Here is a 21,289-nt window from a genome sequence, read left to right on the forward strand (position 1 = left end):
AACAAAAAGGGGGCACTCTTGTAAATAAGTCTTATATCTCAATGAGCAAACATACTTAAAAAAGTGTAATGTGCCTTAAATCATGGTTTAAAAACAGTAGCACACTGAATCTTTAAAAAATGCGACAACTGTCATTCTAATTGTCTTATTTTAAGTCACTGTGATTAGAGCAACTGTAAGCTGCCCTGTAGTACATTTTATTTAATCACTATCGGATGTACATTATTCCATGAAGTCACTACTATTGTACAACAGCAACAACAAAAACTAGATGAAGAGAAGTACTGTGTAAGGCTAAGTGCATACGGTATGAATGATATAATCAACAGCCAGGAGCACTGGTTAAAGCCTGTCATGTTATGGTATGTTGGCTGAACTTGAACTCAAGCCTTCTTTACTGAGAGCACCAAGTGAAGGACACTTCAAAATATAAAACAGTTGCACTTCAGATATGTTTTACTAATTAAATACTTTTTAAAATATCTCTTTCCATTACTACTTGAACATCTGACTGCAATTTATTCATGTTTTAACATTTTTTGTTATAGTTATAGCTGTTGAAGGCCTTCACTAATGTCGTATATGATTTTTGCAAACCTCAAATACATATATAAAGATTGGCTAACAAGCTTCAAATTACAAATGATCAGAAAATAAATGTACATGACAGTGTTTATGTAAATAATTATGAATGTACAGTTTCAGGAAAGTAAGCAAACGCATTTCTGTACAGTGTCTCAGGGATTTCTAATTCATTCAAATGTGTAACTACGGCTTGATGTGTGTGTTAATTTAGAAAGTCTGCTGTAAGACACAGTACTTATGTTACTGTCAAAGACTACTCTAAAAAAGAATGTAAACAAGTATGTCATTGTTCTCATACTATATCCACAACATCAAACAAGCAGACTGTCCTTACTTTCACTGACCCAAATTAAGCTTGCTACATACTAGAAATCATTGCTCAGGGTAACATATTACTTTAAATAAAACCACACTATTCATTATTTTCTGGTGTTGTTTTTTGAGTCATTATCGTAAATACAAGGACATTTCAACACAAAACAGCACAACACTACCTGCTATATCTACTCTCTGTCTGCATGTTCTTAAGTAAAAGAAAAACAAGATGTTCCAACAGTAGGGCAGTTTACTCTTTTTGCAAAGCACTAAGACATAAAAGATACTGCATCCACTTTAAAATGAACCCTTGAGGTATGCCATAATGTATTGCATCCCACTAGCAATAGAAAACACAGCCTTAGTGTAGGCTGACTCAAAACACCCAATATCAGTAAAAAAAGAAAGAGGGTATAAAAAGCATAGCCTGCCTGGACACATCGCAGTCGCAGTCTGGAAGATTCGAGTCTGCATCACGGCAACCTGCCATTGTTTCTGTTCTTAAATGCAGCACCATGGAGCTCAGCTTAAGAGAACTGAAATCTCTACAAACTTTTGGACCCACAGGCAAATGAACGAATTATTTCCACAAGGCAAGGCAGTCAGGGACAACTTCCACACTGACTTGTCAACGACGCTCTAAACAAATGTTATTGGAGACAGCCTGCGAGTGACAAGTGTTCATGTTTCTAAATAAAACTTACATTCATCAGCATGTGCTGGCGAGCTGGCCTTCCAGGAATGTCAGAGCGAAAAGTGGGCGGAGAGATAAAGCTCTAACTCTAACAGGACTAAGATATAAGTCCCAAAAACAAAAAGCTGGCAAACAAATGTCTAGGGACTCCTGCATAAACACTACAAAGGTTAAAATGAATTCCTCTTCTCTGGCTGTAGGAATGGCTTCAGTTTCTTAATCTGGAAAGGGAGGGCAGTGATGGTAAACACAACAGCCAAGAGAGTGCAGCTGTCGTTAGTTAGCTCACTTTCCACCCACAGCAGCAGGAGAAAAACAGTGCTGTAATAGTAGGCCTCCTCACTGATTATTAGCACTGTGGTGTTGACACAGGGCTACCTCTGTCAGGGAAAAAGCAGGGTTTTTTTTAAATGATAAAGTTGTCTATACTACAATATATTTTTAATGGGAAGACCAATAAAAGAGGACAACATTTTTTTAGTGAGTAAAATGTACAACTAAAATGAAAAAAAAAGGTAAAATCCCAAGCAGGTACAGTATAAGTTACACATGCCATGCCACTGCAAGGATGCAGTACTGTACATGGGATTAACAAATTCATATACTGTAGAATCCTGCCATATGTGATTGAATTGGTTCCGGGGGTCCATCGGTTATATGAAAATATCTTATCTCAGCAGTTGTTGTTATACTTCATTGTAGTTGCTTTATTAGCGTTGGGACACTCTAAATTAACAAATTCAGGTACAGCAGTGTGTCTAAAACACCAAAGTACAGTACTACACATATACTATAAAAAGATAAATCAGTAAAAATGACTGCAAATCAAAAACAAAAGCACTGTAAGCACTTGGCCATTTACAAAACAGCATTCAAAAAACAGTTCTTACTTTTTTAATTAAGTACAGTAATTATATGAATCCCTCGCTTTTTTGCTCTGTTTTACGTGAAACTGCACTCTAAACGCACCATCTTTTCAACTGCCTTCAGGTCTACAGCAATACCCCTCTCATCTTTTTAGTGCCTGGTTTTAATATGGACCCGAATCTGTTCTGTCCTGCTAAGAGCTGAATTTACTGTTTTAGACACATAATAAAATGTGCATTTATCAATTTTTGTCTGTTCTGTTCAGCGAGGTCTATTGGTTAATAGAGAGTATTGTCTCTTACAGGGTCAGCTATGATAGGTTCTACTGTAAAGCCATCCAATAAAATCTCCAGTGCCTTGGGAATCGCATGTTTAATTCCTGTCTTCACCTATTTTGCTACCTGAAATCCTCCATCAACAAACAGGAGAAAGTGGGAGGTATTTGCTGCCAGTGGCACGCCAACATGGCCATGCTCTGCAGCTGAAATAATAATGATGAGAATATGCCAGGTGTCTGGATCCTAATTATATTGGTTTGATGGGTTTCCTCTGAATGGGTAGGTCAGTCTGGAGGAACACTGCTAAACCAGTTTCAGCAGGAGGCGCCTGCAGCTGCTCCAGTCCTTCCTCTCCCAGGACGTGGCCTTACTAAGCTGCTTTGTGTCAAGTAGACAAATATTTCAGCTAAAGCCTTCATCAGTGTAAATTTTGCATAGAATTTAGTGTGTTAGTGAATCAAAAAATCCCAAATTGGCAATGAATTGAGGAATCCTATGATGTGGCAAGGCTTTAAAGATACTTTGTATTGTATTACACCTCGACAACCCAGGACTGCAGCACTGTTCCTTTATCTAAGGAACAGTGAGCTAATACAATTCATTAAAAGTCCACTATGTGTGTGCTGTAATTATAGCTATTACATGGCAAGTGCTTTGGTCTTTCCTTGTTTATAAGTCATTTTTTATCACTAATTATTTTAAAGAAGAAATAAAACAACCCAGAACTCCAAAACATCACTCTGGAGCTTTGGATGAGCCCATAGAGGAGAGTGGTCTCTACTGAGTCTCCAACACCACCCCCTTTCCATAGATTATGATAATATTTGCATTCTCCCCACAACATACTGCCCTGACAGTATTGTGCTTAGCATCTGATGAGATTTAATAAGATCAGAATCCAAAAAGGTATGTTTTAGAGACAAGCTGGCATACATTGGTCATATTCCTAGAGGGTCTGCATTCTCACCTGGCTCCAATGAGGTCCAGAAGGTGCTGCCAGCGGTCGTTGACCTTGCTGAGTTTGTACTCAATCTCAGCTGCTTTGCTCTCATGGCTGGCCGTAGCAAGCCTCTCACCCATCTGCTGCAGCTGGACCTTGTTCTCCTGGGCCACAGAAATCTCCTCTTGATAGTCCTGCAGGACAAGCAACAGAAGCTTAGGGGCAAAGCTGGCCCAGAAGACTCCATTATCAGGAATTACTCCAAAAAGACAACAGAAGTGCTCTATTCTTGTTATTAAGTTAAAAAAAAATTTACAGACAGGACACTCTAAACAAATGTACTGTAGAGAAACAAACCAAATATTATATCTGTATTGTCCGTAACCGCTTAAAGATTCTCAGTTAATTTTCTAGTGTTAATCCTGGCTTGTATACAAGCAGTGCTTGAAAATCAACTTTCACACCATGTTTCCTCTGATGATTCAGAATGGCTCCAGTAGTTTTGGAGTTCTGCCCTTTTTGGTGATGTCATCAAATCCGCCCCTTTCTAAACATGTGATGTTGTGTTTACAAACAGGAGCACAGAAAAAACTTGCTTGTTTTTTTTTTTCAGACATGTCATGCTATCACAGAACTTGTCAAGATTGGTTAATATGACAAAATCCAATATACTAAACTTAAGGGATATATACTTGCAGCGCAAATCTTAAAGCAATGCAGTGGGAAATGACAGGGAAAGGACTGTGACAGGCGGCGCTTTTGTTACCTTCCTGAGTTTTTCGATCATCTCCTCAATGCTGATGTCTCCATTTTGAGAAACCTTGCTCTCCATCTGTGTCAGCCACTCGCACAGTTCCTTGTTCTTCTCATTGAACACCCCCCACTCGTTCAGCTTCTCACTCACCTGCTGCCGGCGTAAGGAGAGCTGGAGAAGACAAAGCACACAAGACAGGATCAGATACAAACAGTCAGCTCCCTGCACCAGTACTCACAACCCAGTACAAAATGTACAGTTCCACATAAACACATGATCCATGGGTAAACTCATTCTAACCATGTCTAACTACTTTGTGTACCCAAATGTATTAAATGACTGCTACTTTTACGTCAGCGAGTACATTTACCATATATTTTCATGTTCAACAAAAATATATGCATGACTCACTATTATGTATATAGTATAATTGCACTTACTAATACAGTACTAAAGGCCAGTTTAAATTGTTTTTATTTACATACCATTTAATAAAAACATGAATAAAACACAACATGGATCAACACAACCCCCAAGATTTGGAAGTGCATGTTAGAGTTAGCACATGACCTAATCGCAGCTGGCAGCATGTTCCAGGAGCCGTACTCTAAACCACTTTATTAAACTTAAATGCTGCTGTGTGTATAAGAATGTATCCTACCGAGTATAGATAATGTTACTTCAGCATTAAGGTTCATGGTAGTGACTAGGAAGAAAAAGGATAACAAATGCAGAGATGACAAGCAAACGGCCACACAACAAATATATAATGGCTCGTAAATGAAAATGCTGATCATTTATGTCTAGTTATGAAGCCATATAGAAAATGTCAGATCAATTTATAAAGGTTTATAAGTTATAAGCCCCACAAGCACCCAAACATGAAAACATATAAAAACAGTTGAATCTAAGTAAGATATACGTGTGGTACTGTACTTGATATGTGCTACATCCAACAGAGGATTACAACTAAATAGAGAGATGGGCAGCATCCTGTATCTCTGTCTACCTGGCAATAACAGTTTGTTTCTAATTAAAATCTATCATAAAGGTAAAAGCCCATTATCCTCACAAAAAGAAAAAATATAAACACTTTAGAACCTTGATAAATACTTGTTGCCAAATGCCTCTTCTGCAGATCAAACTAAAGCTAGATCTGCATCGTCAAGAGTGACTTAAAATGGCAGCCGTCTTGCTGTCCTGTTGTTCCAAAATGTAATGTAAGCGTAGAAAAGGTAACAGGCCACACAGAGGAACAAAACGGACTCAAACTGGCTTTGTGATTAAAAAATGCATAAGCATTATTAATGTAAACTAAATTAAACCTAGAGGAAAAGAATTCATGTAGAAGTGACACATCAATGTGTAACTGTTTATTTGCACTGTTTCTCTGTCAAAATCAATTTTCTGCTTAACAAACCGAATAACCTCCAGCATTAAATTATAATCTAACAACAATCTAATGTCTAATGTGTATTGCTGTATTATCAGTGACCCACATTGTAATTTAAAAGGTAGGGAAGGTTGTACCTGCTCTGATCCTTCTTCATCGTGCCTGTCTCTAAACCTTTCACAGTAACAAAGTATCTGCAGGTTTCCTGTGGTTTACCGGAGTCACTCACATCACGCACACCGGAAACGTATAACCAGAAGAGTGGTTCTCTTACAAGCTTATATTTATTTGCATAAAGATTTATTTTCCACCACTAGCTTATATCTTACACTTGATCAGTTTGTTTATAATTGGTTACATTACCAAACCCATTACTTTTTTTAGAATATTGTAGGTTATTGTAAGACGACCAGAAAAAGCTATACTAATCTTTAGAAATATGTAAACTTTAAAATTCTATAGACTATAACATTCTATAGAAAACTGCACAGTTCTGTTGACTAGAAGTTTCATATTGTTACAGAATATACGAAAGATATACGTCGTGTGGTTTATACAAATGCCAGCAGATATTTCTAATGGTTTGCAAAGCTTATGCCAACTGTTGGGTGCTATGTTAGGTGCTAGGTGCTATTTATGTTCTATTTTTGTAAATATCTCTGGTTCAAATGCTTTTTTGTGTTTGGGTTGCTTTAGCATTTTATAGGTATTTGTAGGTAAGACATACTCAACCTCAAGTCAAAACACATGGGGGACGGGATACAATCATTTTGGATATTATCAAAAAATTTTGTCTAGGCTAGTGAGTTTACCTTGCCAATCCAAGAACTAGTTTACTTGGTGATAAATCACATTAATCACATTTTACATTCTGCTGCTGGCTGAAATTGCTCTAGAAAACATCCTTCAATGGCATGTTTTGCAAGCCCTGATGTTACCTGATGGAAGAGCTCCTCCCACTGTCTGTGCAGCAGCTCAATGCGCTCCTGCAGCACTGACAGGTCATCAACACTGATGTAGCTTGACAGGGACTCCTTCAGCAGAGAGAGGTGAGCGAGGTCCTCTGTCCAGCCGTCATAGGTGTTCTCTAACTCCTACACACACAAAATAAGAAACAAACAACAGCAAGTTATTAATATGTTAAACATACTTCAAGCTGGTATTTTTACTGCTGCCTTTTTTAAAACAACTCTGTCAAGTGTAAAATACAATTGGCAGTAAATAGTGTGATCTGGCAAAGTCTGAAGGCGGTAAATTGTTTCTTGTATATGTTAACTTGCTATTAAAATAAAAATACATATAATTATACATGCCATTGAAATACCAGACCTAAAATAAGTATTTTTACTTTTCAAACATATCTAAAGTAGTTAATTTTACTGTTTTCCAAATTTTCCCCTTGTACTATATGAACAATCCTGTATAAGAACATAAGAACATAAGAAAGTTTACAAACGAGAGGAGGCCATTCGGCCCATGTTGCTCGTTTGGTTGTTAGTAGCTTATTGATCCCAGAATCTCATCAAGCAGCTTCTTGAAGGATCCTAGGGTGTCAGCTTCTACAACATTACTGGGGAGTTGGGTTCCAGACCCTCACAATTCTCTGTGTAAAAAAGTGCCTCCTATTTTCTGTTCTGAATGCCCCTTTATTTAATCTCCATTTGTGACCCCTGGTCCTTGTTTCTTTTTTCAGGTCGAAAAAGTCCCCTGGGTCGACATTGTCTATACCTTTTAGGATTTTGAATGTTTGAATCAGATCGCTGCATAGTCTTCTTTGTTCAAGATTGAATAGATTCAATTCTTTTAGCTGCATATGACATGCCTTTTAAACACGGGATAATTCTGGTTGCTCTTCTTTGCACTCTTTATAGAGCAGTAATATCCTTTTTGTAATGAGGTGACCAGAACTGAACACAATATTCTAGATGAGGTCTTACTAATGCATTGTAAAGTTTTAACATTACTTCCCTTGATTTAAATTCAACACTTTTCAAAATATATCCAAGCATCTTGTTGGCCTTTCTTACAGCTTGCCCACATTGTCTAGATGAAGACATTTCTGAGTCAACATAAACTCCTTTTTCATAGATTACATCTTCAATTTCAGTATCTCCCATATGATATTTATTGCCTGTGTGCAGTACCTTACACTTTTCTCTATTAAATGTCATTTGCCATGTGTCTGCCCAGTTCTGAATGCTGTCTAGATTATTTTGAATGACCTTTGCTGCTGCAACAGTGTTTGCCACTCCACCTATTTTTGTGTCATCTGCAAATTTAACGAGTTTGCTTACTATACCAGAATCTAAATTATTAATGTAGATTAGGAATAGCAAAGGACCTAATACTGATCCCTGTGGTACACCACTGGTTACCTCGCTCCATTTTGAGGTTTCTCCTCTAATCAGTACTTTCTGTTTTCTAAATGTTAACCACTCCCTAATCCATGTGCATGCATTTCCTTGAATCCCTACTGTGTTCAGTTTGAGGAATAATCTTTTATGCGGGACTTTGTCAAAAGCTTTTTGGAAATCTAAATAAACCGGTCATATGCTTTGCAATTATCCATTGTCGATGTTGCATGCTCAAAACAATCAAGCAGGTTAGTTAGACATGACTCAATTACTCGCTATACATATACCAGCATATAAACAAATACATAAATACTTCATTTTTTGGCCTAGCATGTTGTGTTTAACACAATTATTTTATTATCCTTGACAGTTACAAACTGAGAACACGCGCAACATGATTATGCAACATTGCCTAAGGCAACCTCTGTGAAATTATTATTATTTTTTTTTACTTCATACGGCTGAGGAATGGGAAAAAGCTTGGTGACTCAGTGGACTGGCAAAGGTACAAGAAGCATTAGATCCAATCATGTTCGGTTTTCTAGCCACTGGCATTACATCTACTGGACTCAGTCTAGGTCACTAGACACTGAAACACAATTTTTCAGACACATAGGCTAAAATACTCTTTCTTATAAGCATACGCTGGGGGACTTTGTACTGTGGGTGCCTAGACAAAACCATACCTAGTGTCATGGTTAATCACTGTTTACACAAACTAACTTTGTTACAGATAATAAATGCTGAAATTCTTTTGAAAAATAATAGCATGATTACAATATTTAACAATCCAGTGCCACTATGTGCTAAGTTATTAGAACAAAAAAATAACCTTGAAGGCTTTAAGGGGACATGTTTTTAACCATAACACCTGCTGTTAATTAAACATTCATTTAAAGAAAAGAAAGAAATAAAGCTGCAACGAATGACACTTGGCTTTACCTTGCAGCGGATCTGTTCAGTGTGCAGCTCATCGTGATGGTCTGGCAGGGGCTGGGAAAGCTTCCTCTTGAAGGCTCTCAGCTTCTCCTGCGAGTCTCCGATCCCCTTCTCACATCTCTCCCAGTCCTAACAACACAGCAAACAGCCACTGTTAGCATGACTTTTACTGCATCCCAGCTTAAAGAGTGCACTTTCAGTCCCAACACTAGAAGCAATCCGTATCTAGTATTCACGAGGCAGTGCGGCAGCAAGACATATATCTAAAGCTGTCTTGCCACTGCTTCAAAAGGTTGCTCGGAGAGAATATGCAGGATTCAGCAATAAATACTTTAGCAGGAAGCCAGCAGCACAATACAGAGCTCTTTAGAGTTTGCTTTCAGGGCACATTACTTGTAACAAGCAAATGAAGATGCCAAAACATGTTATCACTGTACCATATAGCCAAGGGGCAGCTTTAAATGTAAAGGCATAAAGGAGTATTAATACTTATTAAACTGTATTCTTTAGAAGCTGCTTAGAATAGTTAAAAAAAGACTCATTGGGTTCAACCCTACTGATCTACTACTGGATGGTATCCACCATGTACGGTATAAATCAATTGTCTGGTTTAGGACCTCACTTCAATGGAAATCTGTCTATTGTCCTTCATGTTATTTACTTTTTTTTAACCTGTATTTAAAGTACGCAAAGCGCTATATCTTTAAACTGTAGGATACATTATGTGTAAAAATTATTTTATAAGCGCTTTGTGATGGTGGTCCAATATGAAAGGCGCTATATAAAATAAAGATTGATTGATTGATTGATTGATTGATAAGGAGTGGTAACATACACTTCACATATTTAGCATCTGTGCCAAAAGGGATTAGCATATAAAGACAGAAATTAGCATTCAGCCTGGTGCCTGCTACTGCAGGAAGTTGGCACTGAACACTGCACAGGGCTGACACAAGCTCAATGAAAATCTAATCTGTAATCTGTTTCAGTTAATGATTGTGTTTCAACCTACATATTGAATTGATGATCATTAGCACCTGTTTGGTATAATTGTTTAATCATACACCTGACTATATGCCTACAAAATCCCTGACTTTGTGCAAGTGTACCTAGAAGAACTGTTTTGAAGGCAAAGGGTGGTCACACCAAATATGGATTTGATGTAGATTTTTCTTCTGTTCACTCACTTTGCATTTTGTTAATTGATAAATATAAACTATTAACATGTCTATTTTTGAAAGCATTCTTACTTTACAGCATTTTTTCACACCTGCCTAAAACTTTTGCACAGTACTGTATATACATACCTATTACACAAAAACCTGTACAGAAACATGTGATAGAAAAGATAACCAACAAAAAAGACAAAAAGGAAGGACAAAGTTGCAAAAAAGGGTTCCCTCACCTTAAAAACAACCTCCATAGTAACACTGAAATAGTGACTTTTCTATTGAAGACTTCACATAAAAGCTTGTTAAATTAGGTACAGTATATCCTTCAAATGAACCGAATTTGTTCAAAGAAAAGATAAATACAAAAAACTAGGTTTAGTCTTTAAAAATGACTTTTAAAAAGACTTTGGTAAGAACATTTTTAGGGTTTAGATAACCTACCCTGAGTAAGGCTGCCAGCTCTCTCTTGTGCTCGTCCAGGTGGATGTGGGCTGCTTTCCAGCACTCCTGGATCTCAGTGAGCTCGGCCTGCAGCGCTGCCTCTGCCTCACTGTCAGCTGACACCAGCAGCAGCTTCCCAGCCTCCACTGTCAGGACGTAGCTGCCCTGCTGCCACTGGAGGACCTTCTCTTTCAGCTACAAAACAACACAACGTTAGGACCCTGTCAGTTTCTGGAAATGCAAAGTAATAATTATGGCTTAAGGCTCCTCCACTATTAATATTAATATTTGTATTTGCCTATTTAATATGTAAACGAGGGAGGAGGGAGCACACTACCTATCACACCCCTCTTTAAATGCTGCTATATAACCATCTTATACTTTATATCATCCACATTTTCCTAGTATTTAATGTACCTGTTTAATATTCATTTATGGGTATATGATTTGCTATTGTTGCTTCTGCTTAGCAGGGAACTATATTAGCGTTGGGTTCTGAATATAAGCTTATTACTAATTTATTATTTTATTTTTTCTGGGTCAGGTGAACATAAAATATGAAATATATGGCTATGTAAGAAATTAAAACCCTTTAAACTGTAATGCACAAATATAAGCAAATGAACAAAAAAAAATGTGACAGTGTGTGTATGTGCATATATTACAATAATATATAGTAGGTTAATAATAATAATAATAATAATAATAATAATAATAATAATAAAGCCTATGCAACACTGATTTCCCATCTCACATCCCCACAGGTTATAAATTAAATATAAAGTGCAAGAAGGTTAAACAGAACGTTTACCTGAACCTCATCCAGCATTGCCCTGGCCTGCTGCAGTGGTACAGGCACCCCGTCCTGCTCACCCCCTCCCTGGTGCGACACCTCAACCAGCCACTTGCGCAGCTTCTCTGCCATCTCCCTGTAGCGCTGCCACTGTCGGATCAGGCTGTCGATGATCCCCCTTCTCTGCTGTGCCCGGCGAATCACACCTTGCCACTGGTTACTCAGCAGGGCCAGCTTCAGATTAAACTCGTCCCTGAACGAAACAGACAAAACAAAAGCTCTCACCTATCAAGACATTTGTATACCATTTAAAGCATTCGGGGCTATTTATTAAAGTGTTCCCCTTTGAGTTACTACACATCTTTTCACACCTAACGGAACTAAAACTACCACAAATGTGGCAGTTCATCAGTCAATTTATAATGACTCATAATGTCCCCTTAGTGACTGCTTCATTTGGCACATATCATGGTTTTTACATGGTTATACAATGCATTTGCTATGATTTGACTGTGCTTTATCATTTTCTATGATTTTCTGATGGTATAAGCAGTATTTTACCTGTCATCCACTTGCCCCTGTTCCAGGAGGTGCTGTCCGTCACTGATGATAGAGTGCAGGATCTGTTGCCGACTAAACATCTCAGCCTGGAACAACTGCAGGAATAGAATATGGATAATAGAACAGTAGAATATTTTCTTTATGCTGTGCTCCAGTGCCACCTGGGGATTGGATATTTTAAATATATAAATTGTGCAAATGAGGATAACTCCCAGCTGTTCTATTCTCAACCAGTTTATTTTATGTTTAATAGGTTAATTGTTAACACTGTTTATAAGGAACTAGCTGTCTTCTCATATAGCTCACTAGCTAGGCCCCTCGTGGCTCACTCAGTAAAGGCAGTAGGGGGTGAGTTGACAATCGAGCCTGGGGGCCTACAGCCTGCGAGTCATGGGAGGAAAGTGGGCAGAGATTATGTGTTGCATTGGCATGGGACTGCATTTTCCACAGGGGTGAAAGGGCTTAGACATGTTGGGTTCGCTAATCTCCTCTTCACCTCATGTGCTCTCTGCTGCTCCAGTAGGCTCTGGTAGTTGCCCGAAATCTCCACTGCAAGTTTCTCTTCTGTCTGAACCAGGAACTCCATCCACGTCTCACACTTCTCCAGGAATGTCTGGTGCTGTAGCAGGAATGCTTGGAGCTTGCTGTGGGCAGGGAGAGGTATAGCTTTAAAGACATGTGACAAGTAGCAAAGAAAAACAAAATCTTTCTCTTGCCATGTTCTGGGAATCTTTCATCTTTCCAGTTAATAACCCTAACTGAAAGACACTCAGGAATGTTTCCTTCTGGGCTTCCTTACCTGAATCGCTCAGTGGTCTGGGATGAGGTCACAGACCAGCTCCTGTTGAGGGTCTGCATGCCTTTGATCTCCTTGTCGTTCAGAGGTAACCTGTATCCAAGTTCGTTCAAACGCTCCAGGTCAGGGGCCATGCTGCTAAACTTCAGCATCTGCCTCTGAAAGAAATCCAATTTAACAATCATATTTGTACCATATTTATATATCTTTGTATACTGTTTTCTTTTAGCTGTAAGGAGCAGACTATGTTACTGACACAAGGTTTTACAGTACCCAGTGGCATATGACTCCATAGGGATAATGCGAATGACCAGGTTTTTAATGTAAATACCTTCAGTTCCTCCATCCTGTTCTGAATGATGGAAAGATCGGATGAGCGGTTGGGGTCCTGCCCTTTCAGAACATCTTCTGCCTCCACAATCCACCCCTCCAGGTATTCCAGCTGCCTGCTGAAGGTCTCATAGTCCTGAACCCCAGCCTGTCCAACACAGAGAAGCACAGATTAGTTCACATTAGATAGATATAAACATATCTACAGTAACCTTTTTTACACATCTGACTTGACCTACATAGAGATATTTTACTAGATATAGTGAACACCAAACACATCAATAAAAGAATATTCCCATTTAGTAGAATGGTAGGTATTTACCAGTGCATCTGTGGAGCACAATACAAATAAGGAACATTTATTTTACTGCAATACACCACTTACTGTAAAACACCCTGATACTACAAAATTATATTCTGGATGTTTTGCTATACCGCCTTGTCTAGTGTTCATGCTCTTCTCTTCGGGGGTAGAGCACATACCTGTAGTATCCCCTGCTGTCTGGTGAGTGCCTGCTCCAGCACTTTCAGGCGCTGGCTCATGGAGATGTGGTCTGACTGAATGGCTGCCACTGCTGAGGAGTCGACCTGCTGGTGGAGCTGCTCCCCAAGCTCATGAAGGACGTACAGGGAATCCTGCACTGCCTTCTGGGTCCTCAGCAAGTCCTGCAGCCAATCACATTGCAGCACAGGGTAAGTTACACTGCACATTATTATTATTATTATTATTATTATTATTATTATTATTATTATTATTATTATTATTAGTAGTAGTAGTAGTAGTAGTAGTAGTTGTCATTTATTTAATGTTTAAATAGTTTATCCATTTTTATCTACTGTGAAAAGCTCTGTCTCAATTGAAAGTAGTGGATATTTTATATTAAAATGTTATGTAAAAAATAACATTGGGGCAGTAAAGATTACCCCTTAAATGGCAACTGAGGTATCTGAGTATTGAAATAATTCTGGAGGGAGTCAGAGAAAGAGGTATTGTGACATTGCAAGGTATCCTTATTTACTTTTTTTTTTTTTTTTTACAGAATTACAAAGAATCGTTCTTGATAATATTATCCTAAACAAGGGCTCCAGAGAGGCTGCACACTATCTCCACATTATCACACTCGTTTCATATGGTCCATGTACTGCAGCCATGCAGAGATAAGGACGGTCTCTTCACAAAAAGCAAATAAATGATGAATCCCTCTTTCTAAAAAGTAATTGCTAACCTTATTCTACGAAAACAGACCCCCCTACCACCTACTGTGACAATCGAGACCCACATTTGATAAAACTCAAGACCGCAGATTGTTGTTGGCTCTTTAACAACAGTCTGGAAATATAGTTTATAATGCGACACTAGAGCCCACAATCTGACCTAAAGAATAAAGGCACGCGTGTAGGCTTTGGCTTCATTTTCAACTCTCTGGCCCCAATAATTCTACTGATCCCTCCAACCAAGAACACTACATTGTTCCTGCATCTCCCAGTGAGTGAAATCCCTCCTTGACTTAGAAGCCTATGAGTGTGGATGTTACACGTACACTATCTGGCAGAAAAGCAGTATCAATTGCATTTTGTGTGTTTTAGAAATGACATACATTTTTGTGTTGCAAATAAACCCTTGGTATGTGTTTTTACTTATATAAGCAAAAGGTATATATCTAGCATTAGTGGAAACTCACACTGCAGTCCTGAATCCAGGCAGAGACCTCGTCGTCTGTGATGTCCTTGCTGGTGGCTGTTTTCAGCAGCTCGTTGGTGCGTTCCTCTTGCCGCAGCACTGCAGAGGAGCACTGGCTGTAATACTCCTTGTATCTCTGCCAGAGCTGAAGCAGGGCCTTGCTGGAGTGATGTTGCTCCACTATCTCCTCAAGCAGGCAGTTCCATCTAAAGACAAACAACCACAGGCGTGAGCAGCTGCCAAAAAACAAATTGCCTTACACTTTATAATTGCTTATTATTCATGTCGTTTCTGTGTATGAATGATTGTAAAATCATCGGCAATTAAAATATTCACTGTAAAAATGACATGAGAACAACAGCATGCAGCACCTCAGAAGGATAGTAAATTCAGTGAAAATATTATATTTATTTGCACCTCTTTCAAATTTAAATATAGGTTACCAGTAAAGAGACTTACATAGGAGCACACATCCATGAAGTTTTAAATGGGTATTACATTATATCTCCAGGATATTCCTTGGCATTAAAGCTACAAGCAAGTCCTTCTGCCATTGAAGGACCTGACCTTCTGCCAGTTTGTTTCTTTTTCATTTGATCTTTTACAGCTACTGTATTCAGAGGATTTATAACAAATACCCAACTGATGCTCTGCTCCTAGCTTCTGAAATGCTAAGCATGCTTGTTTGTACTTGACTAGAAAACAGTTGTGACAGGTTTGTGCTCACCTCATGTTCACATCCTTCAGTGTATTGTTGAGTGTGTCTGAAACAGACGGGTGACACTCCAGCAGCAGCTGGTGGGTCACTGCGCCAAACTTCCTTAGGCTGCTTTCCTGTTTTTCCAGCTCATCCTGAAGATTCTGCAGTATCCGAGTCAACATACACATCGTTTTTCAATATCAGGTCAGATAAATGTCAGTTATTATTATTATTATTATTTGTTTATTTAGCAGACGCCTTTATCCAAGGCGACTTACAGAGACTAGGGTGCATGAACTATGCATCAGCTGCAGACTCATTTACAATTACATCTCACCCGAAAGACTGAGCACAAGGAGGTTAAGTGACTTTATTATTATTATTATTTATTTCTTAGCAGACGCCCTTATCCAGGGCGACTTACAATTGTTACAAGATTTCACATTATACAGATATCACATTATTTTTACATACAATTACCCATTTATACAGTTGGGTTTTTATTGGAGCAATCTAGGTAAAGTACCTTGCTCAAGGGTACAACAGCAGTGTCCCCCACTGGGGCTTGAACCCACAACCCTCCGGTCAAGAGTCCAGAGCCCTAACCACTACTCCACACTGCTGACTTGCTCAGGGTCACACAATGAGTCAGTGGTTGAGGTGGGATTTGAACCGGGGACCTCCTGGTTACAAGGCTATTTCTTTAACCACTGGACCACACTGCTGTTTTCCAGAATTGCAGTTACAATTTTAGTGCCGTTAAACTACTGTTACAATGTGTGTTCATTTCCAAGGTGCTACTTCATCACCCTATATAATTAACTAATAATGTTACTTTAACATTGAATTACATACCTCTTTGTAGTTTTCCATACACTAACAGAAAACTGACAAACATGGAAAAATATGACATTTCAAAATCTAACATGAAATACTGTACTACTATCATGGCTTCCGGTATTCTTTTGCGATATCATTTTTTTGTTTCTTTGATTACATGATGTTAAATAAAAGGTCTAAATTATATATATATATATATATATATATATATATATATATATATATATATATATATATATATATATATATATATATATATATATTTAATTATGTCAGAATATGTAATCAGTTAACAAAGAAAGCCTCCAGTATTTCCCAAGACGTTTTGCAAGTTGGTGTTATATTATTGATGAAGCTGTATTTGGCGGATGTTGCCATGCTTGTACCTGAAGGTTGTCCACCTGCACTTTGACTGCCTCTAGAGAGCCAGTCAGCAGACGGAAGCGAGACAGGGAGTACCTCCCTTCCATCAGGTACCCATTGATCTCCTCTGAGGCCTTCTTGTACACGTTCCACTGGTCCAGCACTGACTTCAGACTGGTCTTCAGCTGCCCAATCTAAAAAGGTTGTTTAAAAGAGATGAACTGTTGGCTTTCAAATGTACAGGGAGGTCTGTATTGTAATCAGAAACCAGGACTGAACATGCAGCCTCACATGGTTTTGCTAAAACACTGGTTTATTATACCCATTAGAAGCACTAAATAAAATAATTAGTATATCACATTTTTAATCCCAACTTTGTGTTAAATAAGCAAAATGATACATTTAAAATTGCAAATGTCTAGGATACTACTACTACTACTACTACTACTACTACTACTACTACTACTACTACTACTAATAATAATAATAATAATAATAATAATAGTAATACCTGGTGATCCAGGTTAGCCCAGCTGTGGTTGAGTCCTTGTAGTGTCTCCATGACTACGGCACATGCTTCATCTTTCTTATTCTGTATCAGACAGCATCCACGCTCCTCCACTTTCTCAACGTCCCTTTCTTTCACATTAATCACGTCCTCCAGTTCCTGTCAGAAAGGGACAAACCAGCAGTAAGTGCCTATCGAACTACCTAGGGTCACTTTGCAATTGCACCCTCAGCAAATTGGATATTGACTGCTACAACATTTGTATCACTTGATCACATTTGAAAGGAGTGAATCACCTTACATAACACATAGATCTCATCACTGTGGCATAAATCCACTAATGTACATATGGTCCTTAGGGTACAGTATGACAATATATTCTAAGTCTCGATCAATCTTTAAAACTGAGCTGATTTTACTAGTGGCACTGCAGATCCAGTATGAATGCAGAGTCCCATACCTGGCAATCTTTCAAGGCATTCTGAACAGAAGCCCGGTCTTCAATCCTATATTGCTTCTTCATCCTCTCTTGTTGGGCACTAAACCAGTTCTTTAAGCTCTGCACACTGCTCTCGTAATCCAGCCAAGAGCCTAGTAAGCCATCCAGCAGCTGGATCTGATCAGTTCCAAGAGGACAAAGGGGGCAGACATGCATTAGCAGAGAATAAACAACTTGAAACAATAACAGTGCTAAAGATCTATTCTCTTGCCCAAATTTATAACTTTTAACATGTAGCAGGCAACTTTACACACAAAAAAGACTGTGGTGTATATAAAGAGAAGGAAGGTGATACCTTTTATTGCACTAACTAAACAATAATTAATCACAAACATTTAAGATCTCATACATTTCTTCTTCAGGTGAAAGTAGAAACTAGAGATTGATGTTTACATTCAAAGGTGGCATCAGAACTTTAACGAAAATAACCCATTTTGAATCACTACAATTAGAACATAAGAACATAAGAAAGTTTACAAACGAGAGGAGGCCATTCAGCCCATCTTGCTCGTTTGGTTGTTAGCAGCTTATTGATCCCAGAATCTCATCAAGCAGCTTCTTGAAGGATCCCAGGGTGCCAGCTTCAACAACATTACTGGGGAGTTGGTTCCAGACCCTCACAATTCTCTGTGTAAAAAAGTGCCTCCTATTTTCTGTTCTGAATGCCCCTTTATCTAATCTCCATTTGTGACCCCTGGTCCTTGTTTCTTTTTTCAGGTAAAAAAAGTCCCCTGGGTCGACACTGTCTATACCTTTTAGGATTTTGAATGTTTGAATCAGATCGCCGCATAGTCTTCTTTGTTCAAGACTGAATAGATTCAATTCTTTTAGCCTGTCTGCATACGACATGCCTTTTAAACCCGGGATAATTCTGGTTGCTCTTCTTTGCACTCTTTCTAGAGCAGCAATATCCTTTTTGTAACAAGGTGACCAGAACTAAACACAATATTCTAGGTGAGGCCTTACTAATGCATTGTAAAGTTATAACATTACTTCCCTTGATTTAAATTCAACACGTCTCACAATATATCCGAGTATCTTGTTGGCCTTTTTTATAGCTTCCCCACATTGTCTAGATGAAGACATTTCTGAGTCAACATAAACTCCTAGGTCTTTTTCATAGTTCCCTTCTTCAATTTCAGTATCTCCCATATGATATTTATAATGCACATTTTTATTGCCAGCATGCAATACTTTACACTTTTCTCTATTAAATTTCATTTGCCATGTCTCCCATTTCTGAATTGTAATGCTGTAATGAAAAATTGCTGTGTCAAAAAAAAAAAAACAGGATGCTTGGCTACACAATAAAAAATAACAACAAAAAAGACAAAATAAATAAATGATATGAATAAAATACAAATAAGCAAAACATTTTAACAGTACGTACTAATATATGGAAAGAAATAATAGTAAACATATATATATATTATATATATATATATATATATATATATATATATATATATATATATATATATATATATATATATATATATATATAATATACAAATAAAAATAAATCCCAAAATAAAAAATCAAATAAAAACATAACAAATATATATATAAATATAAATAAATAAATTATATATATGTATATGTGTGTGTGTGTGTGTGTGTGTGTGTAATGTAATACACTAGTACTATAATGAGGTAGGAAACCAGTATCCCTATTGAGTCCTTTGTTTTTTGAGTCCAGAAGGTTTATAAAAGACATGTGTATTTGACAACCTTGACTCTCCCTCCATATAATTTGTTTCAAACAGTGAACTCTAGATTAGAACTCAAGAAGCGTCTCGGAATCTCAGGTTGTGAATACATGCTGTAAATTACCTTCTCAGTTATAAGGCTCTGTAATATCTGCCATCGCCTGTTCATTGCGCCAAGCCTTTCTGCAAAATCTGTCTTATCACTGCGCTTGCTTTCCACATCCTGGCTGCTGATCTGAAGGACTGACTGGTTCACAAAATCCACAGTCAGCTGTTTACAGTTCACATCAATCTTAAAACCCTAGAAAAGAGAATGATATTTAATATACAGTTATATAACAAACAATTCAATTCACTGTGATGTCCTATGCTGACTTCATTTAAAGAAGCCAATGGTTTCCACAGATAGTCAATGCAGATCACAAGAAGATTTTCTTCATGCAGGTACCTTATATTTTTGCAGGTATTCTTGTATGCCCTGTGATCCAACTACACCTTTGATCCTCTCTTCATCTTCTTCAATTATATTTTCCATCAGTGTGATCCAACTCATCAGTTCTGTGATAGCGTGGCGAGAAGGCAGCTTCTCCATTTGGAGCTGCCAAAACAATTAAAATAGAACACCATTTAAACAATAGGGCAATAGACTGTACACTTTTGCCTGTGCTCTTCGATTGCACCAGGACATTTAATGGATTCCCACTCTAGTTGTGAATGGCTACCTAATATAAATGGTATTGTTATTGATAGAAATGGATGGTATTGTTTTGAATTGTGTCACAAACAAGTTTATCTAAAGTATTATGAGTAGCAAGACTAAAGGCAGGCTTTTGCCTATTTGGTTGAATGCGCTATATATGCATGAATCTAATGCAGTGCAATCACATTCTACCCATATTAGTGAAATGCATTAAAGAACCTTACAGCATGTGTGATCGGTGGTGTTAGTACAGAGTATGGCTCAGTGTCTGTAGTGTATCTCTGTACCTGGTGTAGTTTCTCCTGCACCACCGGGATGCGTGTGAGCAGCTCAGCCCACTGATTGTCAGTCTGAGCCAGTCCTGAGCGCAGCCCTGCCGTGTCCACCTTCTTCAGATGCAGCAGCTGGTTCCCTGTGCTTAGTACAGACGACTTCAGAGAAGACTTGGCGTCCACTTCTTTAGAAAATTCCTGCAAGAGAAAGAATGGGACATGACTATAGTGCAACTAGAAAATATAACAAAACAATGAAAGTGAACGACATACATACATACATACTCGCCATGGCTTTAAAAACAGACAGCCTCAGAATAACTTAATAACTCTTAAGCTGCATGAAAAGCATCATAGACATGTAATGCTGAATTGCTAGTGAGCCACAAATCATTCTTGGATAACTTCAATAACACAACGTGCCAAATACATAGAAATTATAATAATCTCTAATAATGGAAGTCTCATAGGTTGAGCATTACAATAATTGCTCCATCTAAACACAAAGGGGTGACATGCTGATGCGAACCAAACCTGGCATGACACTCTGAGCTCTGATTTAATGAGCTGGGTTAAATAAGACCCAATTGTATGCACTACATTGAAACCCACTCACCAGGAATGCATTGAGATGGTCCCTGACGGTCTCCAGCTCTTGTGGAACAGTCACTGACTGTGTGGACCAGAACTCCAGGCGATCAAGTGCAGTTTGGAGCCACTGACCCAGCTCAGCAGATTCATTTTGGTACCTGTGCAGCACAGACAACAAACTTGAACCCATAGATATCTAAAAGAATATCATGGT

The 21,289-nt window shown here is 38.2% G+C and overlaps 1 protein-coding gene across 9 annotated transcripts in view; it reads right to left on the reverse strand.

The window, feature by feature from the left end:
• Window positions 1-21,289, reverse strand: part of syne1a (spectrin repeat containing, nuclear envelope 1a) — a 179,149-nt gene that overhangs the window by 21,409 nt on the left and 136,451 nt on the right. For 8 of the 9 annotated variants that reach the window (XM_059025182.1, XM_034017823.3, XM_034017822.3 and 5 more), the window contains 20 exons: window positions 21,101-21,233; window positions 20,500-20,682; window positions 19,961-20,110; window positions 19,637-19,813; window positions 17,765-17,920; window positions 17,308-17,463; window positions 16,820-16,990; window positions 15,621-15,754; window positions 14,895-15,099; window positions 13,696-13,878; window positions 13,214-13,360; window positions 12,886-13,040; window positions 12,583-12,730; window positions 12,087-12,181; window positions 11,544-11,778; window positions 10,733-10,927; window positions 9,123-9,248; window positions 6,765-6,920; window positions 4,446-4,604; window positions 3,707-3,873 (listed from right to left, as the gene is read on the reverse strand). In XM_059025182.1, the coding sequence (XP_058881165.1) occupies window positions 3,707-3,873; window positions 4,446-4,604; window positions 6,765-6,920; window positions 9,123-9,248; window positions 10,733-10,927; window positions 11,544-11,778; window positions 12,087-12,181; window positions 12,583-12,730; window positions 12,886-13,040; window positions 13,214-13,360; window positions 13,696-13,878; window positions 14,895-15,099; window positions 15,621-15,754; window positions 16,820-16,990; window positions 17,308-17,463; window positions 17,765-17,920; window positions 19,637-19,813; window positions 19,961-20,110; window positions 20,500-20,682; window positions 21,101-21,233 (3,231 nt within the window). Of the gene's footprint in view, window positions 1-1,331; window positions 1,513-3,706; window positions 3,874-4,445; window positions 4,605-6,764; window positions 6,921-9,122; window positions 9,249-10,732; window positions 10,928-11,543; window positions 11,779-12,086; window positions 12,182-12,582; window positions 12,731-12,885; window positions 13,041-13,213; window positions 13,361-13,695; window positions 13,879-14,894; window positions 15,100-15,620; window positions 15,755-16,819; window positions 16,991-17,307; window positions 17,464-17,764; window positions 17,921-19,636; window positions 19,814-19,960; window positions 20,111-20,499; window positions 20,683-21,100; window positions 21,234-21,289 lie in introns of those variants that run through there. The other variant, XM_034017821.3, reaches the window with a different exon arrangement.

This window comes from Acipenser ruthenus, chromosome 6 (assembly GCF_902713425.1).
Source record: "Acipenser ruthenus chromosome 6, fAciRut3.2 maternal haplotype, whole genome shotgun sequence".
Taxonomy (NCBI): Eukaryota; Metazoa; Chordata; class Actinopteri; order Acipenseriformes; family Acipenseridae; genus Acipenser; species Acipenser ruthenus.